The sequence below is a fragment of the Pongo abelii genome, chromosome 4, assembly GCF_028885655.2.
Source record: "Pongo abelii isolate AG06213 chromosome 4, NHGRI_mPonAbe1-v2.0_pri, whole genome shotgun sequence".
Classification (NCBI taxonomy): Eukaryota; Metazoa; Chordata; class Mammalia; order Primates; family Hominidae; genus Pongo; species Pongo abelii.
The window spans coordinates 168,881,888-168,905,194 of record NC_071989.2 but is presented as its reverse complement, the minus strand read 5'-3'; the positions used below and the strand labels follow the sequence as shown (position 1 = coordinate 168,905,194).

General features: G+C 44.5%; 1 protein-coding gene across 7 annotated transcripts in view; it reads left to right on the top strand.

Moving 5' to 3' along the window:
• The first annotated feature begins 5,382 nt into the window (after positions 1-5,382).
• PWWP2A (PWWP domain containing 2A) overlaps positions 5,383-23,307 on the top strand; it is a 43,109-nt gene continuing 25,184 nt past the window's right edge. For 3 of the 7 annotated variants that reach the window (XR_008525601.2, XM_054556167.2, XM_054556168.2), the window contains exon 1: positions 5,397-6,067. Coding sequence is in view for 5 of the 7 variants with exons in the window: in XM_054556167.2 (XP_054412142.1) it covers positions 5,484-6,067 (584 nt within the window). In the remaining 2 variants the exon portion in view is untranslated. Of the gene's footprint in view, positions 6,068-7,201; positions 8,173-23,307 lie in introns of those variants that run through there. The other 4 variants (XM_024247526.3, XM_024247527.3, XM_024247528.3 and 1 more) reach the window with 4 other exon arrangements.

Sequence of the window (23,307 nt, the reverse complement as noted above, 5' to 3'; positions counted from 1 at the left end):
GTGAGCTGAGATTGTACCACTGCACTCCAGCCTGGGCGACAGAGCAAGACTCAGCCTTGAAAAACAAAACAAAAACCCCCTCCAGTAATCTCTATTGGTAAGTAGTTATTATTGAGATGTTTTACAAATGAGGAAATAGGTTAAGCGATTTGCCTAAGATCATGCTCAGATCATATAGGTAGTCAGAGGATGACTGGGGAGTCAGATACAGTTTTATTTTTTATTTTTTTATTATTTATATTATTTTTATTATTTATTTATTTATTTATTTTTTTGAGACGGAGTCTCACTCTGTTGCCCAGGCTCGAGTGCAGTGGCATGATCTCGGCTCACTGCAAGCTCCGCCTCCCAGGCTCATGCCATTCTCCTGCCTCAGCCTCCAGAGCAGCTGGGACTACAGGCGCCCGCCACTACGCCTGGCTAATTTTTTGTATTTTTAGCAGAGATGGGGTTTCACCATGTTAGCCAGGATGGTCTCAATCTCCTGACATTGTGATCCACCTGCCTCGACCTCCCAAAGTGCTGGGATTACAGGCGTGAGCCACCGTGCCCGGCGCTATCTTTTATTTTTATTTTTTGAGACGGAGTCTTGCTCAGTCACCCAGGCTGGAGTGCAGTGGCGCGATCTCGGCTCACCATAACCTCCACCTCCAGGGTTCAAGCAATTCTCCAGTAGCTGGGTCTACAGGTGCATGCCACCATGCCTGGCTAATTTTTGTATTTTTAGTAGAGACAGGTTTTCACCATGTTGGCCAGGCTGGTCTCAAACTCCTGACCTCAGGTGATCCATCCACCTTGGCCTCCCAAAGTGCTGGGATTACAGGCGTGGGCCACCATGCCCGGCCTATTTTTTTTTTTTTTTTTGAGATGGAGTTTCGCTCTTGTTGCCCAGGCTGGTGTGCAATGGCGCGATCTTGGCTCACTGCAACATCTGCCTCCCGGGTTCCAGCGATTCTCTTGCCTCAGCCTCCTGAGTAGTTGGGATTACAGTCATGCACCACCACTTCCAGCAATTTTTTGTATTTTTAGTAGAGATGGGGTTTCACTGTGTTGGCCAGGCTGGTCTTAAACTCCTGACCTCAGGTGATCCACCAGCCTTGGCCTCCCAAAGTGCTGGGATTATGGGCACGAGCTATCGCACCTGGCTTTATTTTTTATTTTTGAGAAAGCATCTCACTCTGTTGCCCAGGCTGAAGTGTAGTGGTGAAATCACGGCTCACTGCAACCTCAATCTCCCGGGTTGTCCCACCTCAGCCTCCTGAGTAGCTGGGATTACAGGCACACACCATCATGCTTGGCTAATTTTTGTATTTTTTGTAGAGACAGGGTTTTGCTGTGTTTCCCAGGTTTGTGTCAAATTCTTGAGCTCAAGTGATCTGCCTGCCTCCACCTCCCAAAATGCTGGGATTACAGATGTGAGTCACTGAGCCTGGCCAGTTACAGGTTTATTTACTTCAACTGAATTTTAGCCACCACATTATAGTATCTTGCAGAGCTTGAGATGAAAGTATGCTCATGAGAGTGAGGATCTGTTTCAGCAATCAGCTGCTTTCCTTATCCCTGCCATTCATCTATTCATTCAACCATCCATCCATCTATTCAACCATCTGTCCAGTTCTCCAACTATCCATCCAATCCATCAACCATCCATCCAATCACCTAGTCAGCCACAAATATCATGTGGCCATCCATTAAACAAATATCAAAGGCATCCTCCATACTAATTCCATGCCAGGAGGAGGCTGAATGCAGAGGTGAATAGATTACAAAAGCAAATGTAAAAGCCAGGTTTCTTTTTTTTCTTTGAGCTCAGGTCTCACTCTGTTGCGAGGCTGGAGTGCAGTGGCATGGTCATAGCTTACTACAGCCTCAAACTCCTAGGCTCAAGCAATCCTCCTGCCTTGTCCTCCCAAAATGTTGGGATTACAAGCATGAGCCACTATGGCTGGCCCAGGCTTTCCACTAGATTTGGAGCCCCCTGAGGGCAGAATCCCTTGCTTTTGTATCTGCAGTACAAAACATGATTTGGGTCCTGTTTTCCTTTTCAACCTCATCTACTCAACTTCTTGCTCATTCCTCAACAAGATTGGTTTTCCTTCTGTTTCTGGAACAAGCCAAGCCCTCTTTTGCCTCAGAACTTCAAACAATTGCCATTCCTTTTCATCCAAATGTTCATCCAGCAATGTCAATAGCTGGTTGCCTTTTCCTTTGCATCTTAGTTAAGATGTCCAATCCTCAGAGAGAGCTTTTGTGACAACGTTGTCTAAAGGAGACACCTTTCAGCCCCTCTGCCAGCTACTTCTATTCTCTCACCCTGTTTATTTCTCTCATGGTATTGCTCACATCTGTGATCATCTTTTTATTCACTGTATGCTCATTTTCCAGTTCCCCAACTAGAAAAATAATCCTCAGGAGAGCAGTTACTAAATCTTTCATATATATATATATATTCACCAGCCTGGGCAACACAGTGAAACCCCTGTGTTGCCTAGGCTGGTCTTGAACTCCTGAACTCAAGTGATATCTTTTGTATTCTTTATTTCATGCCTTCTGCCTGACTAGTCCAGTCACTGAAACATAGTAGTCCTTTAATATTTATTTATTATTTATTAATTTTTTTTGAGACAAAGTCTCGCTCTGTCACCCAGGCTGGAGTGCAGTGACGCAATCTCGGCTAACCACAACCTCCGCCTCCCGGATTCAAGCAATTCTTCTGCCTCAGCCTCCTGAGTAGCTGGGATTACAGGTGCGTGCTACTGCACCCGGCTAATTTTTTGTATTTTTAGTAGAGACGAGGTTTCACCATGTTGGCCAGGCTAGTCTTGAACTCCTGACCTCAGGTAATCCGCCCGCCTCAGCCTCCCAAAGTGCTAGGATTACAGGCATGAGCCACCGCGCCCGGCCCCTTTAATATTTATTTGTTGAATGAATGAATAAGTGAATGAACAATATATGACCAAATCTTTCTAGTATTAGGAGGCTTGAAGAGTAGTGGAGATAGACCTTGAAAGGTAAGGTGACAACACAGAGAGGGCTTTGAAAGCCAAGCAGAAGAAGGTACATTCCATGTGAGCACTGGGACAGTAGAAGCTCTTGAGTTACAGAATGAAATGGTGGCTTAGGACAATGACTTGGTATGCCACAATCTGTTATGAGTCTGAAATGTAAATTACTCATTGCAGCATCTTGTAATGAATTACTACAAGAGGTAATCAGGTCCCAGGACCCGAACTATATTTTTCTCCCTATGGGAGATTATACAATGTAAGACCTTAGGGTCTAGGCATTTCAAAGGGTCTAGGCATTTCAAAGACTCTATGTTGTGTTTAATTAGTTGATTATGGTGAACTATAGACAAAGTATTATGGTGAAAACCCTAAAGGCAGAATCTGTATCTGCTTATTGCAAGTATCTAGCCTGAAGGAGATAACTCTTCGTTGAATGAATGATTGAGTGAAAGTCATGTACTTGGAAGGACCCAGGTTAGATAGGATCTGCTGCTAGCTAGCTGTATGACCCTTAAGATCTTATTATCTTTTTATTTTTGTTTTTTTAAGACAGAGTTTCACTCTTGTTGCCCAGAGTGGAGTGCAGTGGGCAGATCTTGGCTCACTGCAACCTCAGCCTCCTGAGTTCAAGCAATTCTCTTGCCTCAGGTTTCCAAGTAGCTGGGATTACAGGCATGCACCACCATGCTCAGCTAATTTTGTATTTTTAGTAGAGATGGGGTTTCACCATGTTGGTCAGGTTGTTCTCAAGCTTCTGACCTCAGGTGATCCGCCTGCCTCGGCCTCCCAAAGTGCTGGGATTACAGGCTTGAGCCACCGCGCTTGGCCCGCTTAGGATGTTTAACATGGCTAAGGCTTGGCTTCCTCATCTGTAAAAAAGGGAGAAGATTTAAGTCACAGGACTTTAAGTGAGACTTTTGGGAAAATCTCTGGTACAAAATGAACACTAAGTACTTTTGTTTCTTTCTGTATTTTTAAATGATATTCTGAAACTTCCCTGATTGGGATCTTCTACTGGCCTTTCCCCACGAGTCACTTGGTTTGAAATAGGCAGAGCATATGGTGATATTTGTTTATTGCTATTTTCAGTCTTTTCCATGTAAAACTGAAATTCTGACTATGCAATTTACCAGCCGAGTAACCTTGGGCACCCTCTTTGTGCCTCGAAATTTTAAGGATTGAGATGATATGCTATAGTGCTTGTATTAGTGCCTGGTACATGGTACTCAAAAGACACTAGCTGTAATTATTCTTCAGGACTTTATTTTTTTTACTTTCGATGCTAGCAGTTTTTCTACCCTCTCTTCTGTAGGCATTCTCCCAGAAAAAAGGCTGATTCTGAGGTGCCATTTGAGAGAAATAGGTTCAGTAGATTCTTCCAGAGATAAACGAAAAGACTTGATGTGGGAGTAAGAGAAGTAGGGGCGTCAGGACACTGAAGTGAGAGAGCTTTTGTTCTCGTGGCATTGGAGAAGCCAGGAAAGAAAAAGGCTTTAGCAGGGACCAGGTGCGTCCACTTTGCAGTGGACTTGGAGAGAACAAGCAGTGTTCACATATCAGTCCAGCAATGTCTCAAGACTTCTTCCTGGAACAGTTTAATCCAGTGAGGATGGTGTCTCTCCTCTTTCATGAGCATTTTCCTATTTTTGAAATATTAATAAGTAGGTGCTTTGTTCCTAGGAAGTGGAGAGAAGTCAAGGAAAATACTCCTCCTACTCCTCATGGCCGCTGGAGCCAACTGCTATGAGGTTATGGAGAACGTCTTGAACATTCTATTCCCCAGCACCTAGTGCAGTGACTAGCATAGTAGGCACTCAAAAAGTGTCTGTAGGATTGTATTTCAAACTTTAGTTGCCTTTCCCAAAGAAGCCTGTCGTGCCCACACGCGGCCGCAAGAAGTCCGCGCCTAGAAATAACATTTATTCTAAGGATCTCTGCGCAGAGATTCTTGGGAAGCGGTTCCCCTCCCGCATTCCCTTGTTACTCCTCCCCTCGGCCGCCTTTGAAAGAAGTGGCACGCCACATGATTCCCTCCTTTCTCCCACCTCCGAAGACCTGACTGATAATGGGCAGGAGCGTAGGCCAATCATAAAACTTTATTTCCTCTTCCAGCCAATAGCAAGAGGCGATGAGTATATGGCTCCTCTTTTGTGACTTCCCCCGCCCCCTTTGATCCGCCCCCTATTCCTCCACTCAGATTCCACACTTGACAACACATCTGGCCAATGAGAAGTTCCTACTCTGCGTGGGAAGGATGGACTGACTAGATGATAGACGTCCATCCCTGGCCAATGGAATATCACAAGTGCGGGAGGGGTGTAGAATGGAACCAATGGCGAGGTGCCAAAAACGAGCATCAGGGAAAGGGCGGGACGAAAGTGTTCGCGGGAGGGAGGGGAAGGCCCAGGGAATCAAGCAGCGCTGCTGCCGCCGCCGCTGCAGCCGGAGTTGGAGGAGGGAGAAGCTAGGAAGAAAATGGCGGCCGTGGCTGCAGAGGCGGCAGCGACTGCAGCGTCCCCCGGGGAGGGGGGCGCCGGCGAGGCCGAGCCGGAGATGGAGCCCATCCCCGGCAGTGAGGCCGGCACTGACCCCCTCCCGGTCACGGCCACTGAAGCGTCTGTGCCGGATGGCGAGACCGACGGGCAGCAGTCCGTTCCTCAGGCCGACGAGCCGCCGCTCCCGCCGCCACCGCCGCCGCCGGGGGAGCTCGCCCGCAGCCCAGAGGCGGTGGGGCCGGAACTGGAGGCTGAGGAGAAACTGTCCGTTCGGGTGGCAGAGTCGGCGGCAGCCGCGCCTCAGGGAGGGCCCGAACTTCCACCTTCTCCTGCATCGCCGCCGGAGCAGCCCCCGGCTCCCGAGGAGCGCGAGGAGCCGCCGCTGCCTCAGCCCGTAGCCCCGGCGCTCGTGCCGCCGGCGGGCGGGGACTCCACGGTGTCGCAACTGATCCCGGGCTCGGAGGTGCGGGTCACGCTGGACCACATCATTGAGGACGCGCTCGTCGTGTCGTTCCGCCTCGGCGAGAAGCTTTTCTCCGGGGTCCTTATGGATCTGTCCAAAAGGTACCGCGCCTGCCCCCAGCACGCTCCGGTCCGCTGGGTCCCCAGGGAGGGAGTGAGCTCGGGCGGCCCCCTCTCCCCGAGTCCTCGCTTCCCCGCTGCCCGGGGCCCCGCCCTCTGGTCCTGCGCGGCGCGTGGCGCGCGCTCCGAGTGGGGCAGGCGCGCGAGACCAGGAGAGGGCGGTCCCGGCCCCAGGTGGGCGCCTGCGGGGCAGGTGTGCCACCAGGTGGGAGGGCGCGGGTGCAGATGGGCTCACAGGTCTCACCCCTCATGCCTGGTCTTCTGCGACTTGGCCTGGACTCACCGTCACTGGGCGGGTGGGTTAATGCAAGATGCAGATGGATTTTTGCAGAGAACGGCGTTTTGGACGGGGGGACAGGGGGGCATTGCTTGCGAGGAGGCACTTGTCTGTCCTCAAATTAACGTTTAACTTTAGCAGGATTGGAGAAAGGGGTGTGTACATTGGGGTTCCCAAAAGGTTACCTGTCACTCCTTACAGGGGGAAGAGCATTTGTTAAAATGAACCTTTTAACTGTAATTCTTACGGCTAGAAGTCATTCCCTTTAGGTTAACCATTCAACAGAGAAGCGTATTTTGCTAATTTTAATGATAGTTTAAGAACAGTTTAAAGAAGAGATTGGAGATTTTTAAAAAATCTTTTAATGTCAAGGTGGTGTAGCATAAAAATGTTCAAGTAACTTCTAACACCTGGGATACAGTTTATGTATTAAGGACAAGAAGGTTGAGGTTCATCTACAAATTTGGCTTAACTACATTTTCGTTTTTTGATTTAAAATGTTTTTGGGCTCTGCTTTCAACAGGGGAAGAGAACCTGTTCTAAGTCTGGAGTTAACGTTTTTATTCTCTTCTTTTGCAGATATGAAGTGCAGAGACTCCCATTCACGGCTTTCCATTCTGTTTCCTGCAACAGCGCACACTCTGATGGTATCTCACCTGTTTGCAATGGCTTATTAGTATGTTTTACTCTTAAACTTGCTTGCTGTCCCATCAAGACCCAGGAATCCTTCTTTCCCATTTGGGGAAAAAAGCCATTTAAAATTTCATATTGAAGTATGGTGTTTGGGGGGGAAAGATGAGAGCAGTTATTCTGTATTATTTAATCTCAAATATCTTTTTTTTTTTTTTGAGACGGAGTCTCACTCTCACCCAGGCTGGAGTGCAGTGGCGCCATATCGTCTCACTGCAACCTCCGCCTCCTGGGTTCAAGAGATTCTCCCACTTCAGCCTCCCAAGTAGCTGGGACTACAGGCGTGCGCCAGCATGCTGGTCTAATTTTTGTATTTTTTAAGTAGAGCCGGGGTTTCACCATGTTGGCCAGGATGGTCTTGAAATCCTGACCTCAGGTTATCCACCCTTCTCAGCCTCCCAAAGGGCTGGGATTACAGGCATGAGCCATCGTGCCCGGCCTCAAGTATCTTTTTTAAAAATAATTTTGGATTAGGGCATTTGTACTTCTGTTTATGTTTGTTTGTTTACTTATTTAATAGAGACAGGGTCTTGCTGTGCTGCCTAGGCTGGTCTCAGACTCCTGGGCTCAAGCGATCCTGCTGCCTTGGCCTCCCAAAGTGCTGAAATTACAGGCGTGAGCCACTGCGCCTGGCCTGCACTTCTGTTTTCATAATTAGAAAGCAGAATAAGGTGAGTGTGCTTTCTATTGATGTATTTTATTTATTTATTTATTTATTTTTGAGACGGAGTTTCGCTCTTGTTGCCCAGGCTGCAATGGTATGATCTCTGCTCACTGCAACCTCCACCTCACTGGTTCAAGCGATTCTCCTACCTCAGCCTCCTAAGTAGCTGGGATTACAGGCGTGTGCCACCACGCCTGGCTAATTTTGTATTTTTAGTAGAGATGGAGTTTCACCATGTTGGTCAGGTTGGTCTCAAATTCCTGACCTCAGGTGATCCATCCACCTTGGCCTCCCAAAGTGCTGGGATTACAGGCATGAGCCACCTCTCCCGGCCTCTACTGATGTATATAATAGTGAGAGACACTCTGGTGTGTATGCTGTTGAATGAAACAGAAGAGATGGCCAGTGATTGTGTGAGAATCTGGATTTCAAATCTGCAAAAGGAAGGTGCGGAAGGTAAGTTGTTTTTGGAAATGGAATGGATAAGTGCTCATTGTGTTAGTGCTTTATTTGTAAAAAATTTTCTTTGGTAGAGAATTGCTGTTGAGTTTTGGTCTCATGCTATCAGTGCTTAGAAACAGCAATTTCTTTTGTTGGAGGAGCTATTCCTAATATGAACCTTTTCCATTTGAATATTCTGAAGTGAAAGGATCCTATTACTATTATTTTTTTATTTATTTATTTTTTCCAAGACGGAGTCTTGCTCTGTCACACAGGCTGGAGTGCAGTGGTGCGATCTCACTGCAACCTCCACCTTCCGGGCTGAAGCAATTCTCCTGCCTCAGCCTCCGGAGTAACTGGGATTACAGGCGCCCAGCACTTTGGGAGGCCAAGGCAGGCAGCTCACTTGAGCGCAGGAGTTCCAGAGGAGCCTGGGCAACATGGTGAAACCCTGTCTCTACGAAAAAAATATAAAACTTAGCCGGGCGTGGAGGCTTGTGCCTGTGGTCCCAGCTACTTGGGAGGCTGAGGTGGGAGGATCTCTTGAGCCCTGGAGGTGGAGGTTACAGTAGCTAAGATCACACAGTCCAGCCTGGGTGACAGAATGAGACCCTGTCTTAAAAAAAAATTGTGGAAATGTTGAGGAAATAAAACACTAAAATTTAGCAATTCAAGGAATTATTATTGGACTAATGATTGACTAGTTGGATTTCCTTTTTTTTACAGTTTAATCTGGAAAAACGGACCTGCCAATGTATTTTGTAATTTGCACTTATATTGATTGCACACTTTCATGTGCAGTTTTGGGGTTTACTGATGGATCCAGGAGACAGTGTTTGTGTTTGTTTTTGTTTTTGTTTTTAAGAGGCAGGGTCTCGCTATGTTGCTCAGGCTGGAGTGCAGTGCTGGGATCGTAGCTCACTGCGTTCTTCCACCTCAGCTTCCCAAATAGCTGGGACTACAAGTGCGTACCACCACGCCTGGCTAATTTTTTTCCTTTTTTTGAGACGGAGTCTCACTCTGTCACCCAGGCTGGAGTGCAGTGGCATGACCTCAGCTTAGTGCAACCTCCACCTCCTGGGTTCAAGTGAATCTCCTGCCTCAGCCTCCTGAGTATCTGGGATTATAGGCGCCCACCACCACGCCCGGCTAATTTTTGTATTTTTAGTGGAGACGGGGGTTTCACCATGTTGGTCAGGCTGGTCTCTAACTCCTGACCTCAGGTGATCTACCTACCTCGGCATCTCAAAGTGCTGGGATTACAGGCATGAGCCACCGCGCCCAGCCTGTTTTTTTATCTTTTGTAGAGATGAGGGTCTCACTATGTTGCTCAGGCTGGTCTCGTGCTCCTGGGCTCAAGCGATCCTCTGATTTTGGCCTCCCAAAATGCTGGGATTACAGGCATAAGCCATTGCAGCCAGCCAGCTATATTTTCATCCAAATGAAACCTTGAGATTGAGCATAGAGACGTGACTGCCAGACCGTTTCAGAGACTAGGCTGGAACCCAGGGCTACTGAGTTTGTGCTTTTTTTTTTTTTTTTTTTTTTGGACAGAGTCCCCCTGTCACCCAGGCTGGAGTACAGTGACATGATCTCAGCTCACTGCATCCTCTGCCCCCCTGGGTTCAAGTGATTCTCCTGCTTCAGCCTCCTGAGTAGCTGGGACTACAGGCGCATGCCAGCACGCCTGGATAATTTTTTGTATTTTTTAGTAGAGACAGGGTTTCATCATATTGGCCAGGCTGGTCGAACTCCTGACCTCGTGATCCGCCTCGGCCTCCCAAAGTGCTGGGATTATAGGCATGAGCCACTGCACTTGGCCACACCTGGCTAATTTTAAAATTTTTTGTAGAGATGGGGGTCTTACCATGTTGCTCAGGCTGGTTAAACTCTTTTTTTTTTTTTTTTTTTTCCTTCCTTGAGACAGAGTCTTGCTCTGTTGCCCAGGCTGGAGTGCAATGGCACAATCTTGGCTCACTGCAACGTCAGCCTCCCGGGTTTAAGTGATTCTTCCGCCTCAGCCTCCCAAGTAGCTGGGATTACAGGCATGCTCCACCACGCTGGGCAAATTTTTGTATTTTTGTGGAGACGGGGTTTTACCGTGTTGGCCAGGCTGGTCTTTGAATTCCTGACCTCAGGTGATCCGCCTGTCTCAGCCTCTGAAAAGTGCTGGGATTACAGGCGTGAGCCACTGTGCCTGGCCTGAACTCTTTTTTTTTTTTTTTTTTTTGAGACAGAGTCTCGCTCTGTCACCCAGGCTGGAGTGCAGTAGTGCAGTCTTGGCTCACTGTAACCTCAGTCTCCAGGGTTCAAGGGATTGTAGTAGAGACGGAGTTTCGCCATGTTGGCCAGGCGCATCTCGAACACCTGACCTCAAGTGATCCTCCCGCTTCGGCCTCCCAAAGTGCTGGGGATTAGAGGCATGAGCCACTGCGCCAGGTCTGAACTCTTGGCCTCAAGCCATCCTCCCATTTCTACACTCCCAAAGTGTTGGGATTATAGGCGTGAGCCCCTGATACTTTAGACTCTACTAAGCAACTCTATTCATCAGTTGCTTTAAAGTAATTTGTATCTTACTTGGCCATTGAATTCAGCCTCTAGGTAAAAATTAGGAGCTTTCTGTGAGTGCCCATTATATGCTAGACATTGTACCTCATGCTTTAGTTTTTTTATAACCTTGGTAGTGTTTTTAATTTACACGGGAGGAAATGGAGGCTCATTTAATTTGGCCAGTTAACTTGTAAGTGGCAAAGCAAGGATCCAGATGTAGGTTGATCCCATTCTAAAACCTCTGCTTTTTCTGCTTGCATATTAGAAAGCTAGTTGGGCTAAGTTTTAGTTTAAGCAGAAAGTAAAGAATGGCATGTTTCTGAAAGTTGCATATTTCTGAAAGTGAGTGCTTCTCTTGATTTCATTGCCTGTGTGGAGATAATATAAAGGATATGGGTGTTGGAGCCAAGCATATTCTTTAGTTGGGTAACAGCTGTGAAACCTGGCTCTGGAGACTCCACTAGTTCCTTAGCTGAATACCGGGGAATACATAGTAAGCTCTGAAGTTTTGGTTCTTGCCTCTCCAATGAGATTAACATTTGGGAGACTAAATGTGTAATGTATTTGTGCTTTTCTTCAGTCTTCAAAAGGGCTAGTTATTGCTTTTATAAATTTCTTCCATATTTTATGCTTACATTATGCATGGTACAGAAATATCTTTGTAAAATTGGAAGAGCTATCTACTGTGTGGAAAAGGTGTTTGAGTCTAGAACACAGGATTTAATATATGTGTGGATGACTAAGAGTCTGCTTTTGTAATCATTTGAAATGCTTCCCCTCCCTGTTGTATTATTATTTTTTGCATTATTTTCAGATTTATTTGGTTGGAGAACACATTTTTGAGGAGAATCATTCTGTGAAAAAAAAGGAGCTGGACATACATAACTCAAGACAGAAAAGAAAGTGGTACTAAATAGTAAATTATTGACTGGACAGAGTGTTAGGTGCTTGGGCTTTTTTTCTTTTTTTTTGAGACAGAGTCTTGCTCCTGTCACCCAGGCTGGAGTGCAGTGGCGGGACTTCGGCTCACTGCAACCTCCATCTCCCTGGTTCAAGCAATTAATTCCCTGCCTCAGCCTCCTGAGTAGCTGGGATTACAGGCGCACGCCACCACGCCCGGCTAATTTTTTTGTGTTTTTAGTAGAGACAGCATTTCATCATGTTGGCCAGACTGGTCTCAAACTCCTGACCTCAGGCAGTCCTCTGCCTCGGCCTCCCAAAGTGTTGGGATTACAGGCGTGAGCCACCACTCCTGGCCTGGGCTTTAATTGCTAATATTGGTACTAGCCTCTCCTATTAGCACTGTACCTTTGGGCGAATCATTGTGCCTTACTAAGCTCCATTTCCTAGTTCTTAGGCTAATTGATTTAGCTTTGGGCAGTTCACTTAGACACAAGCAAACAAACTATACCTCAGTTTATATGTAAAATGAACAGAATGACCAGGTGGCCTGGTTTTCCCTGTACTACCCTGGTTTGTTATATTCTCCTTTCTATCTTCTAGGTAGCTTTCTTTGGCCCATAAATGACACAGTAATTTTGAGGATATTTTTAGTATCTGGTTAAAATCAGATTTTGTTTAGCATTGTATTTACTTAACACTGGATGCCTGGCCGGGTGTGGTGGCTCATGTCTGTAATTGCAGCAAGTTGGGAGGCTGAGGTGGGTGGATCATGTAAGGTCAGGAGTTCAAGACCATCCGGGCCAACATGTCGAAACCCTGTCTCTACTAAAAATACAAAAAATTACCTGGGCGTGGTGGCATGCACCTATAATCCCAGCTACTCTGGAGGCTGAGGCAGGAGGATTGCTTGAACCTGGGAGGTGGAGGCTGTGGTGAGCCGAGATCGCACACTGCACTCTAGCTCGGGTGACAGAGCGAGACTCTTTCTAAAAAGAACTGGATGCCTTTAAGTGAAGCATGTATTCTCTAGCTTGCTTTGTGCTCTTTCTTTCTTTCTTTTTCTTTTTTTTTTTTTTCGAGAAAGGGTCTTGCTGTGTCACCCAGGCCAGAATGCAGTGGCACACTCACAGTTCACTGCAGCCTCAACCTCCTGGGCTCAAGCAATCCTCCCACATCAGTTTCCCAAATAGCTGCAGCTACAGTTGCATGCCACCATGCCTGGCTAATTTGCATCATTTTGGTGGAGACAGGGTTTCGCTTTGTTGCCCAGGCTCATCCGCCTCGGCCTTTCAAAGTGTTGGGATTACAGGCGTAAGCCACAGCACCCGGCCACTGTTGTTTTATACCCAGCTCTCTTAGTTTAAATTACCTGCCTGCTTCTGAGCTCATTAGCAATGTCTAATTACAATAGTCTAAATGCTGGCAGATGAGAATAATCAATTAACCCTACAAATTCAGTTTGGATTTTCCTGTTCTCAGTTTGTCCTTAATCTTAGCTTTTTAAATTTTGACATATAGTAAGCATTCCTTCAGGATTCTAAACTGTCTTAATGATTATTTTATTTATTTGTTTAGAGACAGGGTCTCACTTTATCACAGAGACTGGAGTGCAGTCGTGTGATCATAGCTTACTGCAGCCTTGAACTCCTGGGTCCAAGCGATCCTCCCACCCCAGCCTCCCGTGTACCTGGGACTAGAGGCTCATGCTGCTGTGCCTGGCGAGTTAAGAAAAAAAAAAAGTGCCAGGCGCGGTGGCTCATGCCTGTAATACCAGCACTTTGGGAGGCTGAGGTGGGCGGATCACCTGATGTCAGGAGTTCAAGACCAGCCTGACCAATATGATGAAACCGTGTCACTACTAAAAAGACAAAAATTAGCCGGGCGTAGTGGCATGTGCCTGTAATCCCAGCTACTTGGGAGGCTGAGACAGGAGAATCGCTTGAACCTGGGAGGTAGAGGTTGCAGTGAGCCAAGATCACGCTATTGCACTCCATCCTGGGCAACAAGAGCAAAACTCTGTCTCAAAAAATATATATATATTTTTTGTAGAAACTGGGTCTCGCTATGTTGCCCAGGCTGATTGCAACCTTCTGGCCTCAAGTGACTAGTAATCCTCCCTCCTTGCCCTCCCACAGTGCTAGGATTACAGGCATGAGCCACTGCACCCAGCTTAAATGATTATTATAGACAAAATAATAAATCATTGGTGTGTCATATTTTTTTTTTTTTTTTTTTTTTTTGAGACAGAGTCTTGCTCAGGTTCAAGTGATTTTCTTGTCTCAGCCTCCTGAGTAGCTGGGAGTACAGGCTTGTACCACCAAGCCCGGGTAATTTTTGTATTTTTAGTAGAGACGAATTTCATCATGTTGGCCAGGCTGGTTTCAAACTCCTGACCTCAGGTGATCTGCTTGCCTTGGCCTCCCAAAATGATGGGATTACAGGCGTGAGCCACCGCACCCAGCCTTTTTTTGAACTTTATTTTTAAATTTTATTTTATTTCATTTTGAGACGGAGTTTTGCTCTTGTTGCCCAGGCTGGAGTGCAATGGCAGGATCTCAGCTCACCGCAACCTCTGCCTCCTGGGTTCAAGTGATTCTCCTGCCTCAGCCTCCTGAGTAGCTGTGATTACAGGCATGCACCACCACACCTGGATAATTTTGTATTTTTAGAAGAGACGGGGTTTCTCCATGTAGGTCAGGCTGGTCTTGAACTCCCGACCTTAGGTGATCCACCTGCCTCGGCCTCTCAAAGTGCTGGGATTACAGGCTTGAGCCAACACATCCGGCCAGTGCAGATATCTAAAAAGATAAGGACTTTAAAGACAACAATCTTACTACCATTATTACACCTGAAATAATAGCAGTAATCCTTTTATAACATCAAATATTCAGTCACTGTTAAAATGTCAGACTGTTGGCCGGGCACCTTAGGAGGCTGAGGCAGGTAGATCCCTTGAAGGCAGGAGTTCGAGACCAGCCTGGCCAACATGGTGATACCCTATCTCTATTATAAAAATAAAAAAAATTAGCTGGGTGTGGTGGCATGTGCCTGTAATCCCAGCCACTCGGGAGGCTGAGGCAAGAGAATAACTGGAATCCGGGAGGCGGAGGCTGCAGTGAGCTGAGATTGTGCCATTGCACTCCAGCCTGGGTGACAGCAAGACTCCGTCTCAAAGAAAAAAAAGAGGACTGTCAAAATTAATAGCTCAAGACTGTTCAGTTTTCAAATTAGGATCCAAATAAAGCTCATACATTGCAATTGGTTGATTTTCTTGTCCTTTTCATTTGTAGTTCTGCTGTTACTTTTATTCACTTGCAATTTACTGTTAATCCATGGACTTCGTAGAATTTTTTACATTCTGGATATAGATACATATATATATATATTTTTTTTCTTTCCCCAGTTGCATCCTCTTGCATTTCCTTGTTTTAAAATAGTTATTGTCCCTCAGGAACAAACTGAAAGGGCAAGAACCACAGCCTTATCAAGGCCTCTCTTCAAAGCCTCTCCTTGTTTTGGGTCAGTAGAAATGATTATGGATATCTTACCTGCTGGCAAACTTTTAGGTCTATCCCTTAAACATAGTCCTAAGTTTAGTATTGCAGACATAAGAAAATTGAACCACTCAAGACTATTTGCAAAGAGCAAAAGCCTTCAGCCCAGGCTTCTGAAGAGGTAGTTCTTCACTCCTCATAGTTATAAAGCCACCTGGAAATCCTTAAAAAAATCTTCTTGCAGAAGCTTTTAAATGGGGGGAAAAAAGGGAAAAATCCTGAAAGCTCTTTCTGAATCATTTTTTTTCGGAGCAGGGGATGTGACAGGAAATAAGGAGTCATGAAGTAAAGGTTTATGCTTGAAAATGCTTGTGTAGCCGGGTGCAGTGGATCATGACTGTAATCCTAGCATTTTGGGAGGCTGAGGTGGGTGGATCACTTGAGGCCAGGAGTTTGAGACCAGCCTGGCTAACATGGCGAAACCCCATCTCTACTAAAAATACAAAAATTAGCCGGGTGTGGTGGTGTACACCTGTAATCCCAACTGTTCAGGAGGCTGAGGCATGAGAATTGCTTGAACCTGGGAGGCAGAGGTCGCAGTGAGCTGAGATTGTGCCACTGCACTCCAGCCTGGGTGACAGAGTGAGACTCTATCTGAAGAAAAAAAAATAAAAACTTGTGTGGCTGGGCATGGTGTCTCTTGCCTGTAATCCCAGCACTTTGGGAGATTGAGGCAGGAAGATCACATGAACCCTGAGGTTTGAACCAGCCTTGGCAACATACTGAGACCCCATCTCTTAAAAAAAATGCTTGTGCATTTTAGTTTTGTGGTATATGCATATTAAAGGGTATAGCTAGCTGTATTTCAGAATTGGTGTTTTTACAAATACTGACTGTGTGTGTGTGTACATGGGGGTACTGTTGCATTAAAAATAATTGATGATTTCCTTAGGAAACTTCAGTTTTCACTAAGTTCTTAAAAGCAATTTGTAGAAAATTTACTTGTTTTTTGAGGAAATATAAACCAAGACAATGATTTCTTTTCTTTACAGAGACCATGAAACGTATGGTGCAATAGCCCTACTTTTGGTGGGAAAAATATACAGCCATTCTGGTGAAGCAGTGAGTAGTGGTATCAGTAGCTTATACTACAGTGTCCAGGTTGAGAACTTAGGCCCTCAAGTAGTATGCTTGAATGATTGTGTTGTGGTACATTATAAGTAATATTTTTTTGGTGATTATTCTGCTTATATGCCAAGATGTCAATAAAGGCTTTACACAGTGAAACAGAGAAGAGGCAAGTGCCAGTCACTCCCTGACCCACACAGCTTTAGGACGCCCACTACTGTGCAGTATGTGTTGAGAGTGAGCTCTTCAATTGCATGTTGCATTAATATGATCTTTTTCAGAAGTGATTATTAGTTGGGCATTAAACCTGGTTTCATTCTGGGTCTAAAGAATCCTCCGGGCCACTCTGCCTATGGGGTAGCCCTGCTCTGTCTATGGAGAAGCTACTCTAGAAAAAAAAAATGAAAAAAAAAAAAAACAATCCTGTAACAAATTATCAATTAAAAATAAAACTTAAAAATAGATTTTATACACTAACTAGATGTGTTATACACAAACTATGCTAGGCATGTTTTATTGGACTTGGGGTTTCCTTTTTTTTTTTATTTTTGAGGTGGGTCTCGCTTTTGTCGCCCAGGCCAGAGTGCAATGGTGCGATCTTGGCTCACTGGAACCTCCGCCTTCCGGGTTCAAACAATTCTTGTGCCTCAGCCTTCCTAGTAGCTGGGATTTCAGGTGCCTGCCACCATATCCGGCTAATTTTTGTATTTTTAGTAGAGACAGAGTTTCACCATATTGGCCACGCTGCTCTTGGACTCCTGGCCTTAGCCTCCCAAAATGCTGGGATTACAGGCATGAGCCACCGCACCCAGCCTGGACTTGGGGTTTCTGATGAAGTTTTCAACCTCTTACTGTAAATAAGACTGTACTTTACTGTGTACTATTTTAAAGTAAAGCTCTTGTTGAAACAAGGTCTGATCTTCCTAAGATCAGGTTTTCTGTGGGACTACTAAAGAATTTATATATTATGTGCTTATCTTCACTGTAATGGCTGAGTTAATTTCATATTGATAAAAAATGAAAGATGTGTTAGTAGTTATTTTTGTCTATAAAGTGCATCATTATTTCCTGGTATTTATTTACCCTGTTTTCCCTAAATTCTTGAGTAAATTCAGACACACAGTACCAGAACAGAAGCTTGTTGTAGTGGCAGGTATTGCAAGAAAGTAATTGGAGATTAAGTTATATTCTAGGTAGATTTAATATAGAATGCCTTTACTAAACACTTTTGGGCAGTGGTTGTCAAAACGAATGTGCATAGATTTCTGAGCTTCATTCCATCATTTCGCATTTTAAACAAAGTGATTCTGATACAGAAGATTCTTGGACCATATTTGGAGATAACTGATTTTTAGGGGGTAGTTTGCCAAAGTATTTAATAGAACAATCAATTTGTTAAGCCTGTTTTAAAAGTTACCGGTTAAGGCTGGTCACGGTGGCTCATGCCTATAATCCCAGCACTTTGGGAGGCCAAGGTGGACAGCTGATTTGAGGCCAGGAGTTCGAGACCAGCCTGGCCAACATGGTGAAGCCCCGTATCTACTAAAAATACAAAAAAATTAGTTGGGCATGGTGGTGTGTGCCTGTAATCCCAGCTACTTGGGAGGCTGAGACATGAGAATCACTTGAGCCTGGGAGGTGAAGGTTGCAGTGAGCTGAGATCTTTCCAGTGCACTACAGCCTGGGTGAAAGAGTGAGACTCTGTCTCAAAAAAAAAAAAACAAACAAAAACGGTTAATGGTTAGTTAACAATGAGACATAATTACAAACTAAGCAATGTATCATATGTGGGGATGGGCAACTTGGGTGGCTGATCTAAATCCTTATTGTAGAGCTGGTAATTAGTCTTGCAAATGATTTCCTGAATCTATAAGTTTAAGCAGTCCGTAATTTTCATTTCTTTACCCTTGAACCAATTTTATGTAGTTGGCTTACTATAGAATAGTGGATTTTAGCCTTTTAAAACTCATAATCCCTATAATACTTAATTTCACTTTTTTGCATATTTCTTGTTTTTTTTAAATGTGTGAGGTTTTAAGTTTTCATTTATTTTTTCCTGCATATTTCTACAATCTAAGAAGGTTGCCAAGTTTTACTTTCTGTGTTTTATAGTAGCTACTATGTATTTTCAATTTCTGTGCTAAGTCCTGTGCCAAATACTTTGTTTACATTGTTTCATTTAACTCTGGCAAATCTGCTGAAGTAAATTCTATTAATCCCCATTTCATAGGTAGACACCAAGGCTCAGAGGTTACTTAAGCAAAATTGCCTAAAATTGTAAATGATAGATAATAGTAGATATATTCAAGATGCCTTTTTGAATGATACACAATTCTCCGGGGTTTGAAAACCTTGTTCTAATTAAAATGTACTTAACTATATTTTGCCATACCACTTAGTTTATGGTTTTGCTGGGGAGTTAACCTGGCAGTTAGAAATAAGAGTTCTCTCTTCCTCACTCACCCAGGCAACAGCTATTTGCTGTAAACATAAATTGCTCTTCAGTTCAATATAGTGAACTTTGGACATTTTTGGAAATCATATTTCTTCTATATGGTCCTGGGTCTTCAATTAGATAACATGCTGTTTTGCCTTGATTGGCTTGGATTTGGCAGTAGTGAAACCTACTTGTTCATAAGAGGAAGTACAAATTGTCAGCTTTGAAGCCTGTTAAGCCCAGGTCAGCGTTTAGTAAGTGCTGGATGACTGAATTTGAAAAGGATTTCAGACTAAAATAAAATAAGTTGTTAGGTAACCTTTCTTTGAGGAATTTTTTTTTTTTTTTTTTTGAGATGGCGTCTTATTCTGTCACCCAGTCTGGAGTGCAGTGGTGCGATCTTGGCTCACTGTAACCTCTTTCTTAATCTTTTTCTGTTTCTCTCATTAGCACCTGGGGCTGATGGCTTATGAGGAAATAGTTATAGTCTTTTAGTAGGTAAGTTTTGTCCCTATAGTCCCCTTCTGGCATGCTTGCTTTCTTTTTTCCATTTTTGTTCTTTTTTTTTTTTTTGAGATGGAGTCTCGCTCTGTCACCAGGCTGGAGTGCAGTGGCGCGATCTCAGCTCACTACAACCTCTGCCTCCCGGGTTCAGGCGATTCTCCTGCCTCAGCCTCCCGAGTAGCTGGGACTACAGGCGCATGCCACCATGCCCGGCTAATTTTTTATATTTTTAGTAGAGACGGGGTTTCACCATGTTAGCCAGGATGGTCTACATCTCCTGACCTTGTGATCTGCTCGCCTCAGCCTCCCAAAATGTTGGGATTACAGCTGTGAGCCACCGTGCCCAGCAATTTTTTTTTTTTTTGCCTTAGAAACAGGGTCTCTGTTGCCCAGGCTGGAGTGCAATGGCATGATCATAGCTTACTGCAGCCTTGAACTCCTGGTCTCAAGTGATCCTTCTGCCTCAGCCTTCTGAATAGCAGAGACTACAGGCCTATGCCTCCACACCTGGCTAATTGTTTTATTTTTAGTAAATTGTTTAATTTTTAGTAACAACAATGTCTTGAACACCTAGGCTCAAGCGATACTCCTGCTTTGGCCTCCAGAAGTGCTTGGATTACAGGCGTGAGCCACAAGGCCTGGCCACCAGTATGCTTTCTAAACATTATTGAAAAGGGCTCATATTTGAGAATGTAAGGGAAAGGGAATTATTTTTGTGTTCTTCTTTGTAATTTTAAGATGATGGGATCAGACTAGAATAGCTGTGCTTTAAGTTTTTTTGTTTGTTTTTGTTTTTTTTCTTTTTTGAGAGGGAATCTCACTCTGTTGCCCAGGCTGGAATGCAGTGGCACGATCTTGGCTCACTGCAAACTCTGCCTCCCGGGTTCAGGCAATTCTCCTGCGCCAGCCTCATGAGTAGCTGGGATTACAGGAATCCACCATCACGCCTGACTAAATTTTTGTATTTTTAGTAGAAACGGGGTTTTGCCATGTTGGCCAGGCTGGTCTTGAACTCCTGACCTCAGGTGATCGACCCGCCTCAGCCTCCCAAAGTGCTAGGATTACAGGTGTGAGCCACCGTGCCTGGCCACGTTTTTAACAAAGTAATTTAGATACATTTAATCACATCACTAGACAGAAGACTTCACTGGCCTCTCTCTCTGTCCTTTTTTTTTTTTCTTTTTTTTGAGGCAAGGTCTTGCTCTGTCATCCAGCCTGGAGTACAGTGGTGCCATCATGGCTCACTTCAGGCTTAACCTTCTGGGCTCAAGCGATCCTTTCACCTCAGCCTCCCAAGTAACTGGGACCAGTGTCACTACACTCAGCTAATTTTTTGTAGAGGCAGGGTCTCCCTGTGTGGCCTAGGCTGATCTCAAAATTCCTGGCCTCAACCTCCTAAAGTGCTAGGATTATAGGCGTAAGCCATTGCTATCACTCTCAGCCAGTCTCCTCTTTTTCTTTTTTCATTTCTTTTTTTTTTTTTTTTTGAGACAGAGTCTCACTCTGTTGCCCAGGCTGGAGTGCAGTGGTGCATCCTGGGTCACTGCAACCTCTGCCTCCCAGGTTCACACGATTACCCTGGCTCAGCCTCCTGAGTAGATGGGATTATGGACGCACACCGCCAGGCCCGGCTAATTTTTGTATTTGTAGTAGAGGTGGGGTTTCACCACGTTGGCCAGGCTGGTCTTGAACTCCTGGTCTCAAGTGATCCACCCACCTCGGCCTCCCAGAGTATTGAGATTACAGGCGTGAGCTACTGCTCCCAGCCAGCCTTCTTATTAAGAGACTGGTTATTCTCCGTCTATCACACTCTTAAACTGGCAGCCCTCTCCACTCAGGCACACTCACCAACATGCCCTCCTCTTTTTCTGCCAGATGGATCACCTTTATTTAATTGCTTATGTAAGCCTCTGAATCCTTAATAATATTTGGAATGGATAACTAGTCTTCACCATTTACCACTCCCTGTTTTGCTCTTCACTTAATCTGCTTGAGCCTTTCTAGGTCCCATTCCCTGCAAAGCCCATTTCCTGATCACTAATCCACGGTGATTTCTTTCCTTCCGAAGACTGTAACCTCATTTGGCATTGACTGGTACATTCTGGTCTCACCTACTGAAGCTGTGTCCTAGGGCTGAGACTGTTTTATACTATCAGACCAGTTAGCATACTTGTTTTTTAAACATTTTATTTATTTTTAAGAGATGGTCTCACTGTGTTTCTGTAGATTTATGCTTAGCGATAATTGAGGTGAATTTGCTGGCATTTACCACTTAAGTTGGATAGATCTTTTTTGTGTGCTTTCTTTGCATAGAAGTATTGGTGGAACTAAGTAAACTGAATTCATGCTTTTAAAAAAACACTTTTTTAGCTTCTTATTTTTAGATAATTTGAAGCATAGCAGAGAATTCTTGTAAACTCTTTCTAGAGTCACTCATTTGTAACATTTTGCCACATTTAATTTGTCATTCTCTATGTAAATAAATTTGTTTCCTGAACTGTTTGAGACTGAGTTGAAGACATCATTCTCCTTTACTTATGCTGGAGCATTTCTTTTCTAAGATCAAAGGAAAACTATAGCAACAGTATAGTTTTCAAATTAAAGAAACATTGATAGAGTACTTTACTTTGTATCTCATGTTTCATTATTTCTTCAATTTTTCCAATAAAAATTTCCTTCAATGTGTTTTTATCCTCTAGTAAATGATTATGTATTACATTTACTTGCAATATAATTATGTAGCAATTATGTAATAAGGACTGTCCCTCAGTTTGGATTTGCCTGATATTTACTCCTGAGAGGTTTAGGTTACGCAGGCAATGTTGTGTTCTCGGAACACCACATCTGCAGGCTCATGATAGCCATGTGCCCTCATTGGCAATGTGTACTTTGATTCTCCCTCAAGTTAGGGTGTTGTCCTGTTTCTCCGCTATATAATTACTGTTTCCCTTGCACTAATAATTCTTTACCAATGTACTGCTTCTCATAAAATTTTCCCCTCTATATTTAGCTAGATATACATTTATTTTTTTCATTGTTTCATATTTTAATTTTTTACTTAATTATGAGATCAGGTCTCACTATGTTGCCCAGGCTGGACTTAATTAAACTCCTGGCCTCAAGTGATCAGCCTCTTGAGTAGCTAGTATTATAGGCTTGAGCCACCATGCCTGGTTGCATTTTTTTTTTTTTTTTGAGATGTAGTCTCACCTGGTTGCCCAGGCTGGAGTGCAGTGGCATGATCTGTAAACTCGCCTCCCAGGTTCAAGTGATTCTCCTGCCTCAGCCTCCCAAGTAGCTGGGATTACAGGTGTCTGTCACCACCCCTGGGTAATTTTTTGTATTTTTAGTAGAGATGGGATTTCACCATGTTGGCCAGGCTGGTCTTAAACTCCTGACCTCAGGTAATCCACCTGCCTTGGCCTCCCAAAGTGCTGGGATTACAAGCTTGAGCCATTACACCTGGCTGCATTTTTTTTTTTTTTTTTGACACCAAGTTTCACTCTTACTGCCCAAGCTGGAGGGCAATGTTGTGATCTTGGCCCACTGCAACCTCTGCCTCCTGGGTTCAAGTGATTCTCCTGCTTCAGTCTCCCAAGTAGCTGGGATTACAGGCACATGCCACCACGCCCGGCTACTTTTTGTATGTTTAGTAGAGACTGGGTTTTGCCATGTTGGCCAGGCTGGTCTCGAACTCCTGACCTCAGGTGATCACCTGCCTTGGCCTCCCAAAGTGCTGGGATTACAGGCATGAGCCCCAATGGCCGGCCACACATTTTTTTTTTTTTTTCTTTTAATAGTTGGTTCTTTGTATGTTGCCCAGGATGGCCTCGAACTCGGGCTCAAGCGATGCTTCTGTTTTAGCCTCCTAAATACTTTGGACTACGGGCATGCCTGTCTTAGATGCACGTTTTTAAAAGTTTTTTGAAATTGTAAAAAAAAAAAAAAAAAAAAAAAAAATGTATTTTAACCATTAAGGATACAGTTCAATAGTGTTAAGTATATTCACATTGTTGTGAAACAGATCTCCGGAAGTTTTTCATCTTGCAAAATTAAAATTCAATAGTTTTTAAACAACAGCTTCCCATTTCTCCTTCTCCACCTGCTGTCAACCATTCTACTTTCTGCTTCTGT